Raw genomic sequence first — 16,539 nt, forward strand, 5'->3', positions numbered from 1 at the left:
GTACAAACTGTTTCTAGTTCTTTGGAGCACATTAAAAAAAAAAAAAAAAGATAATCTTGTATCTACTTTAAAACCAAAGAAAGTAGAGAATGCTAAAGGGATGGATGGCAAGGTGTTCCAGGCACCTGACTATGATACTTTGTTTCTTGGCTCACATAATTTTAAAAATCATTTTTTATACAACTAGATAAGTCAGTTGTTGCATTAATCAGAAGTGAGAGTAACCAGGAATCATTGGCCAAGGTCACAGTGCTCAATGTAGAGAGCCAAAGTGGACTAGGGTAACTGTAGATATTAGAAGGCATCACAGTTTCTTAATGGAAGGAGGCCTGTGTGGCTCAGCGGTTGAGAGTCTGCCTTTGGCTCAGGGCCTGATCCCAGGGTCCTGGGATTGAGCCCCACCTTGGCATCCCCACAGGGAGCCTGCCTTTCCCACTGCCTATGCCTCTGCTTATCTCTCTCTCTCTCCATGTGTCTCTCATAAATAAATAAATAAAATCTTAAAAAAAAAAAAAAAAAAAGAGGCTCGGCTCCATGGAAGGTTTCCATGTTTTCACATGGATTATGGGAACTGTAGTGGAACCGCAGACCTTCCCTCCCATCAGCTCCTATAGGAACAAGAGAGAGCCTTTTTACTAACTTCTCACCCACCCCAATCTTAGACCTGTGCTGTTCCAACCTGCAATCTCTGCGGTCCATTTGGAAATATAGCTGACCCCACTCAGTGTCACAGTGGTCTCCGCAGGACTCTGCTGTCTCATACTGCTAGGTTTCTTCCGTGTCTCTGGAGGACAGGTTTAATAATGTTAAAAATACGTACAGGGGCACCTGGGTGGCCCAGTGGTTGAGCATCTGCCTTTGGCTCAGGTCATGATCCCCGGGTCCTGGGATCAAGTCCCCACATCAGGCTCCCTGGGAGCCTGCTTCTCCCTCTGCCTATGTCTTTGCCTCGTTCTGTGTCTCTCCTGAACAAATAAAACATTTTTAAAAAGATATGTACAATGTTCATACTTCGGACAATGAAAGTATAGTATCCCCTCAACAACAAAGGTCCCTTCTTTTCTGAGAGCCCCTGACAGATGACGAGCCCTGAGCACCCCCTGGGAGGCCCGGGCTTCTGTTCTGCCCTCAGTAACCACACTCTGTGTTTGCTTGCAGAATGATGTGGCTGCGCTCCTGAAACCAATATCCGAAAAGATTCAGGAAATCCAGACTTTCCGAGAGAGAAACCGAGGCAGTAAAATGTTCAATCATCTGTCGGCCGTCAGCGAAAGCATCCCTGCCCTCGGGTGGATAGCTGTGGTGAGTCCTGTCCGCACGGAATGGCACCCCAGCTCCTTGTCACTTTTTTGGAGTGTTTAGGGGAACCTGGAGCTCCTTCCCCTTCAGAGCTCCTTCCCCTGTCTGTTACACTACAGGGAATTCCTCTCTGGGTGAACGCCTCAGGTCTTTCATACTCTGTTCCCAGTTCGTGCTTTGTGTTCTGAGCTATGGAAACGTCTCACCCACCTTTACCGAGCAAAATGTTTGCCTCCAACCTTCATTTAATATTTCCATGGCTTTTCTTCATCCTTAAGGCATTTTCTTTCTTATCCTCTTTTTTTACCTTCTATGCTTGGGTGACGGTCCTGTCCTGTCAGTCCCCCAAACCCGGTCCTTATGTCAAGGAGATGAATGATGCTGCCACCTTTTACACCAACAGGGTCTTAAAGGACTACAAACACAGGTACGTACCTTCTTTACCAACCAAATTTTCAATTCCTTCCTTGTTAGACATTTGTCTCAAAGCTTAACATGGGTTGCTCCTGATTCCTACTAGTGTATGGTAAGTGTGAGGGAAATACCCCATCTTTGCAGCTAAAGCAAAGTGAAAAGTGAGCTAAGTTATCCAGATAATGTATGTGCTTTAGAAAATCTGCTTCAGTTATTCTTGTGATGAAAAACTCTCCACTTGAATCTGTGTCGCTCCATACATGTTCCCAAAACAGCCACACAGCTCTGTGATGGTTCGTGATGGACTCGCCCTATAGGGTCACAGCTCTTTACACTGCCCAAAACAGAGTTGGTGGGTGAGCAGAGAGAAGAAAGGAGAAATCAGGAAGTGAAGTGTAAATGAGGAACAGAATTATATGTGACAATTAATCAGGTCACCAAGCGGGAAACCAGTGAGTGTGTTAAGATGAAATACAATTGGGATGGATAGAGAGACATCTATAAAAAGTTGATAAAAATCAACTCAGTGCGGATGAGTCCAAACCAAGAGCTTTTGCTGGAGAACCAGCTTAAAAAGACATCACATTCTAACACCACAAATAATAGATCCTAGAGACACTTAAACTGGTGTTGGAATTGAAAATGAGACCGAGGGATGTCGTGGGATTTCTTCACCTGTGATAGTGTCATAGCTGGCCCTGTAAACAGCGGCTAATTTTCATGTGGCTGATGTCCAGTCACTCAGGGAAGGAATGAGGCAAAAATAAAAGCAACAAAGTTCCATCCCTTGGGCACTGGGCTCAAGAGTGGGTCCTCCTCCGAGCCCTGGGTCGGCAGAAGTGGAAGTGCTCATCAGCCAACAAATACAGGGACTCTTGCATCTCACTCGCTGGCCCAGACTGTTCTGTTGGAAGGAACCTTGAGGACCAGGTCACTGGCAAATATTACATATTCAAAATTTGCCTAACTATTTCTCCTATATTTTTCTCATATTTCTCAGGTTATTTTTAGTTTTAATAAACATTGAATAGATATGAAAGTATTTATAAAATATATGGAAGATATAATTACAGTGCAAAAACATTCATTCATATGTCTGCCACTCAGTTTAAGAAACATGGACTGATCATTTTTACTGCAAAAAACCAGACAGACTTGGCAATTCTACTTCTAGGTATATTTCCAAAAGAAATGAAATATGTTCACACAAAAACTTGTACACAAGTGTTCATAGCAGCATTATTTACAATAGCCCAAAAGTGGAAACAATCCAAATGTTCATCAACTGCAATAGATAGGTAAAATGTATAGCCATAAAATGGTATGTTATTCTGCCATTAAGAAAATGAAGTATCGATACAAGAGCAACGTGAATGAACCTTGAAAACATCCTAAGTGAAAAAAGTCAAGTACAAAAAACCCTCCATATATTGTATGATTCCATTTATATGAAATTCCAGAATAGGCAAATCCATAGAGATAGAAAGTAGATTAACAATTGTCCGGGGCTGGGGAAGTTTGGGGAAAATGTGGAGTTACTGCTAATGGATATGAGATTTCTTTTTTTTAGGGGGGTGATATAATGTTATAGAATTGATTGTGGTGATGGTTGCATGACTCTGTTGACCTAAATTACTGGATTATACATTTCAAATGGATCCCACTGTGTGGGATGTGAATTATGTGTCAATAAAGCCATTATATTAAAACAAAACAAAACAAAACAAAGAAAAAAACAGCCACAGTGCTACACTGCCCTCATAGAGTTCAGTCATGCTGTGTTCAGGAAACAGGTGTTTGGTTCAGCAGTTGTGCCCAGTGCTACAACTCCATGTTGCATTAAGGACTGGGTGTTTCCTGTTTGTAGGAAACCTTCTTAAACAGCACCCGCCTTACCACTCTAAAATTCTCCAATTTCATGACTTTCTTGGCCAAAAAATTCAATCAAAGTATTATGAAACCAGCCAAAGGCCTTTTTTTTTTTTTTTTTTTCCAGTACCGGTCTCCTTTCTGAAAACACATTGTTTTTCATTTTGCATCAGAAACCGTGCAGAAAGAAATGGTCTCCCTCCACATTCATCACCTTGTTAGAGATCACATAAGGATGCATGGCCCGATTTGCTGGGTCTGCTCCCCATGGTCCTCTCTGCCCCACGCTGGAGCTCAGAGAGGGCACTTGGCTCCTCTTAGGAGACACCTGGACCACTAGCCTATCAGAGTCCTTTTCAGAACTGGTTCATGGTGACTGAACTGGAAAGACAATTAGTCCAGAGTCATCCAAAGCCTTAGTTACTGGATTATCATGTTCCCACCAATCTTTTTTAAATTTTACTTTAGATCCTAATTCTACTCTCTTCCACCCTCTTTTATAACAAAGCGATTTACGCCATGTGGATTGGGTGAAGTCATATTTGAACATTTGGAGTGAGCTGCAAGCATACATCAAGGAACACCACACCACAGGCCTTACTTGGAGCAAAACAGTAAGTACCAAGCCCTCTGCCACCCTGGTAAAGAAAGGCCATAAAAATATTCATTCCCAGTAGCCTAGGAACTTCAGACTTTAAAATTTACCTCAAGGAAAGCTTAAGATAAAATAGATATGTAGAAACTGTTTATGCAGGTGTCATTTGTCATGAAACAATCTGGAGATTGCCTATAGGACATGCAGAAAGAAAATGGTTGCGTCGTCCATGGTAAGAAGCCAACAAAACATCCTTTGGCTATTAAAAGTAACATATCTGAGGGACACCTGGCTGGCTCAGTCGGTAGAGCATCTGACTCTTGATCTTGGAGTCATGAATTCAAGCTCCATGATAGATGTAGAGATTACTTAAATAAATAAATACTATTTGAAATCTAACATATATATGCCTACGTGAGAATGATTTCCCAGCCAATGTGTAGAGTGCAAAAGGTTTTGAGCACTAAGATGATATATAATACATATAATACTGTGTGATAAAAATTAAAGGTAACAGGAAAGTTTGAAAATAGTTACAAGGAGATAGAATTATTAATAAAATGTTTCAATGTTTTATTTTATTTTTTTAAGATTTTATTTATTTATTCATGAGAGACACACAGAGAAAGAGAGGCAGAGACACAGGCAGAGGGAGAAGCAGGCTCCATGCAGGGAGCCTGATGTGGGACTCAATCCCGGATCTCCAGGATCACACCCTGGGCTGCAAGCGGCACTAAACCCCTGAGCCACCCGGGCTGCCCCTGTTTCAATGCTTTAAATTTCTCTTTTGGTGTTCAAGATTTTTCAAATACTTTTGAATAGTTGGGCAATCCTACTGCTTTGAGTGGTATCTTAATCATAGGATAAAATCCCAGCCTTTGAGATGTTGACCATGACCTTTACCCTGCCCTCTTCTTCCAGCCTAGTCCATCCTCTCATCCTACCTCTCACTGCTTCCCAGCACTGCCAGACTACTTGTGGGATCCTGAACACATGCAATGCTTAGGTCAAACTAAATCAAATTGTTGTTTCAAAGTGTGTAGATCTCAGATGCCGTAGCACTTTCTGCATGTCCCAAACATGCATTATGCTGTATGCCCTTCCCTGGAATGAATGTTTGTCCTATATGCTTCCTTCATGTCTTGAGTATAGCTCAGGCTTAGCCCTCCACTCATATAATTGGCATTTGTACGTGTGTGTTTTGGAGGCTCTTCCACTGAACTAGAACCTCGTCTCTGTCTCCAGCGCCTAACACAGTACCTGGCATGGAGCAAGTACTCAATCAATGGTTTTAACCAAATTGTGAGGTAGGTTAAGTCTCTGCACTTGTTATAGAAGACTTCCTATGGAAACTTCCTTCGGTTAGAAATGAATGCTAAATGGTCATTTAAATGGTCAAAGTGGATGGTTTAACCAGATTGAATATTGAGAAAATGAAGTGGTATATTTGTGAATTCCGTTCAGGGGTAGAATCGTCATTCCCCTGGTGCCTGTACTCAAGCGCCTAACCCTCATCCAGAATGTTGATGTCGGTGAGGTCGGCTTAGTACCAACACTGAGTTTGTGACTTTTCAAGAGAGTGTAGGACTGCTCCCCAACACTTCTGGAAACATTAACATTGACCCCTAAAGACTGATACTGCCTCTTATTTTCTACTTTGCCTGTTTTCTCGGTAAGCAGAAATGCACAGTTGCAAAGTACAACTAAGTTAATTATTTTTCTTCTGCCTACAATATTATGATTTTTGAATATAGTTTATAAACACTTGAAATGTTTTAATAAGGAAAGATGTGTAAGGATGTAGGTGGGTGTTTGGATGGATGGATTAGAATTATTTTCTGTACACTTCTAATGAGTTACTGTCTTTTTATAGATCAGTTTGTCACAAAGGGGAATGGTCACATGTTTGCCACGGAGGTAGGTCATCACTAGAGAGTAGTCAACTAAACAGCAAGAGTCCTTGATGTCTTATTATAAATTCATGGTAGATAGGTGGAAAAGGAAAGAGAACCTGTTTGTGGGAAATAATCACAAAAGCTAGCCCATTAATTTTCTAATGATGCCCAAGGAAAAGTGGGTGTTTAAATGGCTTCAGTACCTTTTACCACAATATACAAAGCTGAATAATGGTGTTCTGAATATATAAGATAAGAATAAAACATTAGGGGCGCCTGGGTGGCTCAGTCAGTTGTGCATTTGCCTCTTGATTTTGGTTCAGGTCATGATCTCACGGTTGCAAGATCAAGCCCCATTTTGGCTCCGTGTTGGACAGGGAGCCTGCTTAAGATTCTCTCTCTTCCTTTCCCTCTGCCTTTCTCCCCTAAGAAAAAGAATCAGGCAGTTTGGCGCCTGCCTTCAGCCCAGGGTGTGATCCTGGAGTCATGGGATCAAGTCCCACATCAGGCTCCCTGCCTGGAGCCTGCTTCTCCCTCTGCCTATGTCTCTGCCTCTGTGTGTGTGCGTGTGTCTGTCTGTCTGTCTCTCATGAATAAATAAAATCTTCAAAAAAAAGAATCAAATATATATTTTTTAAAGATTTATTTATTCATTCATTCAGAGAGAGCGAAGAGAGAGGCAGAGACATAGGCGGAGGGAGAAGCAGGCTCCATGCAGGGAGCCCGACGTGGGACTCGATCCCGGGTCTCCAGGATCACACCCCAGGCTGCAGGCGGGCTAAACCGCTGCGCCACCGGGGCTGCCCGAATCAAATATTAATTATAGAAAAATAAAAATAGGTTTTTTTCCTTTATTCTAGAGTGAATACTTAAGTTTTCATTATGTTCATTAGAAATACCAGCCTTATAACAATGGCTTTCAAACTGTCAAAGGCAACTAATGGTAAGAAGTACATTTCACACATGCACACACACACACACACCACACACACACCTTCTCCATAATATTAAAACAAGTTTCACAGAACATTTCTGTCTCCTACCACATGAAATGCATTCAGATATTTTTTTCTGATTTCATTTTTTAATAAAATTTTTAATAAACTTTTTAATAAAATTCTGGCTGAGACCCACTAAATTGATTTCATGACCCAACACATGGTACATTTTAAAAAACATGTTATAAAAAAAAAAACATGTTATAAAACATAAATGTCATGTTTATACAAATGTGTATATATTTTATATAAAATATAATCCTTGTAGCAGGCATCGGGCAGCTTGGATTGCCATAATAATAATGGCAGCTATTATGTACTGAGCACATATTATGCTATGGGAGAATTTGATTTAAAATGGTAATTGTAGAGGTGCCTGGATGCCTTAGTCAGTTAAGCATCTAATCTTGATTTCGGCTCAGGTCATGATCTCAGGGCCATGAGATCCAGCCCCATGTCAGGCTCTGAGCTGGATGGGAAGCCTGCTTAAGATGCTCCCTCTCCCTCTCCCTCTCCCTCTGCCCCTCCCCACTGTCTGCTCCTGTGTGTGTGCATGTGTGCTCTCTCTTTCTTTCTCTTAAAAAAAAATGGTAATTATTATAAAGCAAAATACCTGCTTTGCTTCTTTAAGGGTAAAGTTTTGGCCAGATATTAGAAGTGAGGAAGGATTATGGTCAGAAAGTGTTGGTTCAGATAGCATCCTATGTGCAAAACCTTTTAACAAGCTTTAAGACATATGTATAGAAATGTATTTCCTAATATTTTGATCTTCTTCTTCTAAGATTTTGGGTAAAATATTTATATGTATCTGTATATATATTTTACAAGGTATGTTATAAAAATCATAGTTTTTCATTTTAAATCTAAATGACTAAAAACTCTTTAAAAGATTCCAAAATATACTCCATAGCATAACTCAAGCTGATTTCCCTTCACTTACTACGATCTGTTAACATAGAAGCAAAATGAACGATAAACGTCTATAGCCAGAATCACAGCATTCTTGCCAGGGCCGTTAGGATGATCTGCTCAAATGACCTTTGGGAGGAAAAAATAAATAGAAATAACCCCACGTATTTGCCCACTGATCACAACCATGCAAACAGTATGTATTTATAAGATGATAAGAAGCAAAGAGACTGTAGAAAGATGTGGTGTTGGCGTTCCCTGATACTACAACATTCAGAAGGGTTAGGAAACACATTCCATTTTCATGGACACAGTTGAAAGGCTCACGGTGACTTAACATCTCCAGTATTTTAAGTAACTCTTCTTTTTTCTCCATTTTCAAATCAGATTTTGAGATTTGAGCCCTGTTGGGGGTCTGGGGGACCAGCAGCCTACTGCTCAAGGCTCTGGGCTCCCATGTGTGCACCCCTCTAAGAAGTGATTGCTCCCTCATGAGTCAGCAGTTGGAACTGGATTTGCCAGCTCCCACCTCCTGACATTCGCTCTCAGACCACAGCTGTGCCGGGCAGCTGTTGCTTCCTTCAGTTGTCAGAGCAAAATATAAGGCTTGGAGGCCAGTGATTCTTGGGGCCCCAGCCTAGAGCAAGGGTCTGTGCACAGGTGTGTGGGCACAGGTGTGCAGGCATCGGTGGGAAGTAGCAGCTGCAGGTCCATCTATGGAGAACTTGTTACATTTACTGTGGGAAATGGAATCTTCTAGTTCCTGCAAGCTTCTCTTCACCATGGCCATGGTCTAGAAGAACTCTGCACCATAAGCAATTTGCAGTTTGCAGTGTCATTATTGGTGACCCCTTTACATACCTATATTAATTTACACAGTTTCCTCCGAGCTGCATTTTAGATGCACTTTGTCGAGCAAATCGGCCGTTTGGCAGGAGCCCAGTAGAGACACTGTTATTTGTCATCCCTTGCAGTTGGTCAGATTTGTAATATTCGTTGGCAGTTCCTGCAGATCGGATAACAAGAGCTGAATGGCCAAGGCCTCGGCTTTACACCGGAAATTACCGAAATAACTGAATTTTTTTTTCCTTATGAATTGGCCAGATGGACATTCAGGACTATTATTCTGTTCTGTGTGGATCTGGCCAAAGAGAAGGTCATGGATGGGATTCCATGAAAATAGGATAAAATGTGGTTGCTTTCTTAACTTTCTGGTATTAAACCTGTTCATATGTCTTCCTGAATTAGTTTGGCTTTGGGAACCGCTGGGGTATAATGAGCTGTAGAGAGGAATAAAAGTACACCTAAACAATTGTGCGTGAGGTCTTGTGTGATGGGACGTGACTCTTGTTAGGGATGTGCATTCAGCACCGCCATGCTCTCCACCAGTTGTCAGTCATCCAAACTTCCAGAAAAAACACAAGTAGATGGGAAGTGTGACAGTTATAGATGAGGTGGGGGGGGGGGGGGTATTTTTCTCAAAGCAAAACATTTCACCATCACTCCCTTTCCTGGGGGTAGATCTTTCTCTTCAGCCTGTTTCTCGGCGTAAAGGCCAAATGCCCCTTAACAAAGCACAAGTGTAACAGTTTGCTGTGAGCAAATTAAAAGTCAGCCAGAGGGTATTCTGACATATAAATAATGTAGGTCCTGTAGCACATCATGAAATATGTATGTCTTGTAGGTTTTCCTGTCTTCTGGCCTCTCTGGCTCCCTCTTGATTCTTACAGTAGAAAACTGTTCTCCATGTTTTATCTCCAAATTTTCATTTAGAACTTGTAGCAAACCTGTGCCTTAACGGTTTAGTGATCAAAGTGAGTCAGCAGAGCCTTAGATGGTGTGTCACTGGTCTGGATCACAAAGCTCCTTGATCTCTGCCATGGGGCCACAGGCGATGGAGAGTGGCTCTCTCTAATATACCTGACCGCAGCTGTGTTCTGTCCACTTAATTGTCCCTGGGTTTTTAGCTCCCTTTTGGGGCTTTGGGCAGCCCATTACTCTTGTGCTCCTATGGAAAAGATCCAGGCTGCGCAGAGGGAATTAGGAGTACCATTGACCAACAGAGTCGTTCCAAATGCACAGATCGTAAAGTAAGCTTGGAATTGGCTTTGAACAGCCTGAAAGAAACTAGTGATTAAACAAACATAGCTGAAGCACCCACCATGCACCAGGTTCTGGGCAAGGTGCCGAGAATGCAGAAATGGATGCAAGACACAGTCGACACTGTTCCTGTGTCCTGAGACTCCCAGTCTGGCTGAGGAAGGTAGAAACAAATACAGCGTGACACACCAGTATGCTGCTAGAAGTGAACACAAAGCAGGATGCTTACAGAACATGGGAGGGACACACAATTCTGCAGGGCAGTGTGGTGCTTGGGCCAGCAACAGTCTGGAACTTGTTCGAAATGCAGAATCCAGGCTCCACTCCAGACCTGCTGAATCAGAACCTGCATTTTTAACAAGCTTTCCTCAGGTGGGTCTTTTTTTAAAGATTTTATTTATTTATTCATGAGAAAGGCAGAGAGATAGGCAGAAGGAGAAGCAGGCTCCCTATGGGGAGCCTGATATGGGACATAATCCAAGGTCCTGGGATCATGACCTGAGCCAAAGGCACAGGAGGCTCAACCACTGAGCCACCCAGGTGCCCTTCCCCAGGTGATTTATATGCATATTAAATTTTGGAAAACATTGCTCTAGTATATTCAAGTTGGACCAAAGGAGTCCAACTTGAGGGAGACTCGGGGGAGATCTCTAATTTTTACTCATTCATTTATTTAACAATTCATTTACTTAATAGCCATTTATTGGCTACCTACCATGTACAAGGCACACAGCAGACATTCTATTTATGCTACAGCAGCAGTTTTTAATTATGATGCAAAAATAAATAACAATAATATAAGGCTATGTTGGAAAATAAGCCTTGCTAATTAGACTTCCTGGGTGAGCAGAAAGGGCCATAAAGAAGCTGACATTTGATTTGGGTCTTGAAGGATGAGTAGGAGTTCATAGAGCCCTACATAGACAGTAAAGGAAGGGGCAATTCTTCGCAGGGAATTCGGTGCATCTACATAGGTCATAAACAAAGTACTTTGAGAGAAAATCTGTTACTTTTGCAGAGCTGAACATGGCAAGAGATGGGGCCAGGTGGTGCAATCTGTCTGTATGTCTTACCCTATAAAGATGATCCATATGTGATGTGCAGGGTTTCTTTCCTTCACCATAGGTTTTTGAGCAAAAAGCAAGCATACTGTGGATGGTAATTTAGGAGGTGTGCAAGGTAGACAGGAAAGAGAGGAGATTAGAAGCCCTGATCCATGTTGGGAAGCTTTAGTGGATGTCTGGGGCTGGGGCAATTACTATGTGATCTGGAAGGTGAGGGTGGAAATGCAAAGAAAGAGATGGAGTGGACACCAAGTTGAAGGCAAAGGGTGGAGGGGAGAGAGAGAGAGAGAATTATATCAAACCTAAACACCTAATTTCCAATCTGGAGATCTGAGAGAATCACAGTACAAACAGGGAAATCCACAAGAGGACGCAGTAGAGGAACAAGACAACCTTGGCAGGAGGCCTTCACCATGCTGTGTTTGGGATGCAGGTGAGACGTTCTGCATGGAGAGGTGTTGCAGGCAGGTGAAGTCACCAACTGGGAGGCCTAGGGATCACAATTAAATGAATCCAGAGACCAAAAAAAAAAAGAGGGGGGGCATGATGGAAGAGGAAACCCTAGGGGGCAGCGTTGTCTGGAAAATGGAGTCAATAGGTCAAGGAGACAAGGAAGAAAGGAGGAGGAGAAAACCCGAGAGTCCAGGGTCTCCAAACTCAAAGAAGGATGCCGCCATCGCTGTGACAATGTGGAAGAGTAAGGACTGGGAAAAGGCTGCCACCATCACCTTATTGGTGGCCTTGATTTTATTATTTGTTGAAGTGTCGTTGACATACAGTACTATGTTGGTTTACAACACAGTGATGATTCAGCATTTATGTACTTTACAAAGTGATCACTGCCACGTCTAGTGACCATCGGCCACCACACACAGTGACTACATTCTTGACCATATTCCCAATGCTGTGCTTTTCATTCCCATGACTTGTTTTGTAACTGGAAGCCTGTACCTCCGAGTCTCCTTCACTTGTTCTGGTCATCTTGCCCCTGTACCCATCAATCTGTTCTCTGTATTTATTATTTTATTTTATTTTATTTTTTTTTTGTTCTCTGTATTTATGAGTCTGTTCCTGCTGTTTAGTTTGTTCATTTGGTTGTGGTTTGTTTGTTTTTTGTTTTTTTTTTTTTTTGGATTCCACGTGTGAGTGAAATCATGTGGTATTTGTCTTTCTCTGACTTATTTCATGTAGTATAATATAATCTAGGGCCACCCAAGGCAAGCTCTCATTTTTGGTATGGCTCAGTAATATTCTTCCGTGTGTGTGTGTGTGTGTGTACATCACACCTTCTTTATCCACTCATCTGCCAGCGGACATTTAGGTTGTTTCCATATCTTGGCTATTATAAAGAATGCTGCAGTAAATGCGAGACCTCTAGAAAGTAGCTTCTGAAAGATTGGAGATAGATGTGATTTTGTAGAATGAAGGAGTATGATTGACTTTGTGTAATGATCCCTTGATCATTTATAGATCAGTTGTCTGATTTAATAAGTTGTTGCTTTTAGCTTCAATTTCTGCCTTTTGAAGCTTGTGGATAATTTGATGGTTTTATTTGTACTTGAGTTATATCTTCGGTAGAGTAAGTATAGGTCAAAAATAAATATCTACAGGGGCACCTGGTGGTTCAGTCAGGTGAGTGTCCGACTCTTGATCTTAGCTCAGGTCTTTTTTTTTTATATATAATTCTTTTTTTTTTTATTTTTTATGATAGTCACACACACAGAGAGAGAGAGATGCAGAGTCACAGGCAGAGGGAGAAGCAGGCTCCATGCACCAGGAGCCCGACGTGGGATTCGATCCTGGGTCTCCAGGATCGCGCCCTGGGCCAAAGGCAGGCGCCAAACCGCTGCATCACCCAGGGATCCCCTTAGCTCAGGTCTTGATCTCAGGGTGGTGAGTTCAAGCCCCGTATTGGTCTCCACGCGGGGTGTGGACTTTGCTTAAATTAAAAAATTAAATAAATAAATAAATAAATACATAAATAAATACATAAATAAATACAATTTCATACACAATAGTTTAGAGTTAGCTGCACTATGATGCTCTAAGTAAGCCTTTTATATTTAAAACTATGTTATCATTTCCTAAGTATCTTTGAGTTTTATTGGTGGCTGATAAAAATATATAACTTTTTTAGAGTTTTTAAATTTTTCTCTTCCTAAATCAAAAGATAAGTAGCTTTTAAAAAAGTGCCAACCTTAACAATCAACATTATTTTAGGAGGGCCGAGGTGGCTCAGTTGGATAAGTATCTGCCTTCAATTCAGGTCATGATCCCAGACTTCCTGATTACCTCTCCCTCTGCCCCTCCTTGCTCATGCTCACTGTCTCTCTCAAATGAATAAATAAAAAATCTCTATTTAAAATTTTTTTGTTTTATTTTTTAATTTAAAATCATTTAATTAACATATAATATATGATTGCTTTCAGAGGTAGACTTCAGTGATTCATCAGTCTTATATAACACCCAGTGCTCATCACATCATGTGCTCTCCTTAATGCCCATCACCCAGTTACCCCATCCCTCCACCTCCTCCCCTACAATGACCCTCAGTTTGTTTCTTTTTTTTTTTTTTAAAGATTTTTTATTTATTTATTCATGATAGTCACAGAGGAGAGAGAGAGAGAGAGGCAGAGACACAGGCAGAGGGAGAAGCAGGCTCCATGCAGGGAGCCTGATGCCAGACTCGATCCCAGGACCTCGGGATCACGATCTGAGCTGAAGGCTCAACCACTGAGCCACCCAGGCGTCCCCTCCACAGTGCTCCTTAAAATTTGTTCTGCATTTATGATGCTTAGCACTTTCTACCTTATAAAGCAATTACTTACTCACTTCAGTAAATATTTATGAAGCACCTACCTTGTTTCAGGCACTGGGCTGCATGACTAGGAATAATAACGTGAAAAATGAGGAGTGCTTCTGTGCTCGGGCTCATGACCAAATCTGAACGCACAGAAAGACAACTGCAGTATAACATGAACTATTCCAATGAGGAGGTTCCTAACAGATCCTTGTAATAGAGAAACAGGAAATCTGCTCTTGGGAGAGAAAACCTACAAAATGGAAAGACATGTGAGTTGAGCCTTGAAGGATAGACAAGGGTTTTTCAGATTGTAAATTGGGGAAGAGCCTTCCAGACGAAGGCACAGCCTGAACAAAGACATGAAGGCCTACAGCTGAGTGCCTGTTGTCTGGGAACACGGGAGTGTCTTCTCTCTCTTCTGGGGCTGGAAGCTCATGAAAGCAGAGACCTTTCCCCATTCTGCCTCGAATCTGCATCAGGGACTGGTACAGGTCCTTAAACACGATGCCCAATCCCCAATTGCATTTGCTAAGCTGAACACATTAATTTATAGTCACAGTTCTTCAGGATGAAATTCCCAGCCTGTTATTCTATTAGCTACAAATTGTGTTCATTGTTTAAGAGCCACATAAATAATATCTCTTTACTTCTTCTATCCGAGAGGGTGGTGACAGAAATGGACAATGCATTTTATTAGAGGCGGGGGAATATCGGGTCACAAACACCTCCCCTGCACCTGTCCCTTGCCACCTGCTCGCCACTAATTCCCAGCTGGTATAAACTAAGTAAATGCACGCTAATATTAGATGAAACCAGAAGAGTTTCTTAAGAAGGGATAGGAGGAAGGCACAGGTTGGATTCTGCAGGTAAAACAAGCCCTGCATGGGATGCAGCATAGAGCCCTGCCCGGACCAGTCTGTTGGTCTGGGTTGCTCCCCTGATGTGAGCTGAGCTCCCTACAGACCCTTTCCCAGACCTGAACACCAATTAAACTTTCCTGTGAATTTTAGAGCCTACCATTGAGACAAGTTTCTCTTCGTGTGTTTCCACTATAAAGCCAGGAGATGCTGATGCTTCTAATTTTTTTTTTACTCTTTCTTAAGTAAATAATATATATATAACATAGAGCCAAATGTAAATCATCTTTGTAGCAGCTCTTATTTCCCTCCCCCAACCCCCAAGTATGGATAATTTAAGAAATACAATCGTTTCTTTAAGACCCTAACATCTGAAAGAAAAGCAAAATCTTTAATTCAGTGATAGTTCAGACTTAGGATTTGCTGGCCAGATGAAGTAGTTGTCCAGATAATTCAAGCCACATGTCACTCGTGGTCTTCCTATAACTATTGGCTCTCTATAGTTTGTCTCTTTGATGGGTATGCTCTGCTATCTTTAACTCTGGAAAATCTTCCCATGGAAAATTTTATCTTTTCTTTTTTTTTTTTTTTTATGAGAAATTACATTTTCAAGCTGCCAGTGCTGGCAAACAAGGAGAAAAGACAATCTGGAAATCCCAGATTTGTTCCAGATAGCTGTAGCAAAGCAAGGGCAAACTAATAATTAAGGCTACTTATCAAGACAATGTATGCAAAAGAGCTGGATTACTTGGGCAAATTAGATTGTGCTCAATAGATTCTTCTAGATTCTGCTGCTCTGAAGGCTTAATCTGCTTTCACCAAGCATTTCTACCTGGCACATTTAAAACAGAAATCACTACCTATGTTTTTTTGAAGGGACACATCCGGATATGTAAGTTGGGAGAACAACAAGCATAAAAACCATAAGTTACTGGTTTCCACAAACTAGTAATAGACTGTGCATGTTATTTCCAGGCTGTGTTCCAACTTAAAGCTGTTACTCCTTCTCTGAAAGGACTTTGTTGCTCTGTCTCTTTGTTATCTACTACCACAGCTCACATCTCTCCAGGTCATCAAATGAATGAAGAGAGATCATGTGATATTGGAAGGATGGACAGGATTGAAACCATCAGAAGTCATTGACAAAACCATGAGATGTATTTTCATGACTCTTGCTCTTGTATTTCTCAAGATGAGGGTGTTTGGAATCTTGCTTCTGAAGAAAAGTCAAAATGAGCTGTACATTTCCTTCATGATTATAGGACCATCTTAGTATTTCAGACCTAAAATTCAAGTAGTGTTTGGTTACCATAGATGAAATAGGAAATAGTCCCTAAATTGACTTTTTAAAAAGTATTAATAAACATATGCTTAAAATATTATACGGCACTTCATTGTAGTATTTTTAACTGTTTTCTTGGAATGCCCACCAGAAACTTTGTTTTCATTGGCAGAAGAAGTCTCAAAATTATAGGAAGTGATAAAAATAAGAAAATAGAGGCGAAAGTCATAATTCCCTTTGGCTTCTACTTATGTTGTACAGGATGATCATCTGTTAGTTTATGTGCAATCCTTTTTCTTGATTATAGTTGTCTGCCAATAAAAGCGTGATATAAATATGAAAGTAAAATTCACAAGTACTTATAGAAATTGACAAATTTGGAAATGTATCAATTTCACTAAGTTCTTGATCAAAGTACATCTTGCAAAAAATAGAAAGAAATTAGTTTTGATTC

The 16,539-nt window shown here is 41.2% G+C and overlaps 1 protein-coding gene across 1 annotated transcript in view; it reads left to right on the forward strand.

Annotated features, from left to right (window-relative positions):
- Positions 1-16,539, forward strand: part of CAP2 (cyclase associated actin cytoskeleton regulatory protein 2) — a 137,519-nt gene that overhangs the window by 100,947 nt on the left and 20,033 nt on the right. Inside the window, exons 5-7 of the mRNA XM_038584233.1 lie at positions 1,159-1,302; positions 1,641-1,726; positions 4,091-4,196. Coding sequence (XP_038440161.1) covers positions 1,159-1,302; positions 1,641-1,726; positions 4,091-4,196 — 336 coding nt within the window. The remainder of the gene's footprint in view (positions 1-1,158; positions 1,303-1,640; positions 1,727-4,090; positions 4,197-16,539) is intronic.

Source organism: Canis lupus, chromosome 35 (assembly GCF_011100685.1).
Source record: "Canis lupus familiaris isolate Mischka breed German Shepherd chromosome 35, alternate assembly UU_Cfam_GSD_1.0, whole genome shotgun sequence".
NCBI classification, from domain to species: Eukaryota; Metazoa; Chordata; class Mammalia; order Carnivora; family Canidae; genus Canis; species Canis lupus.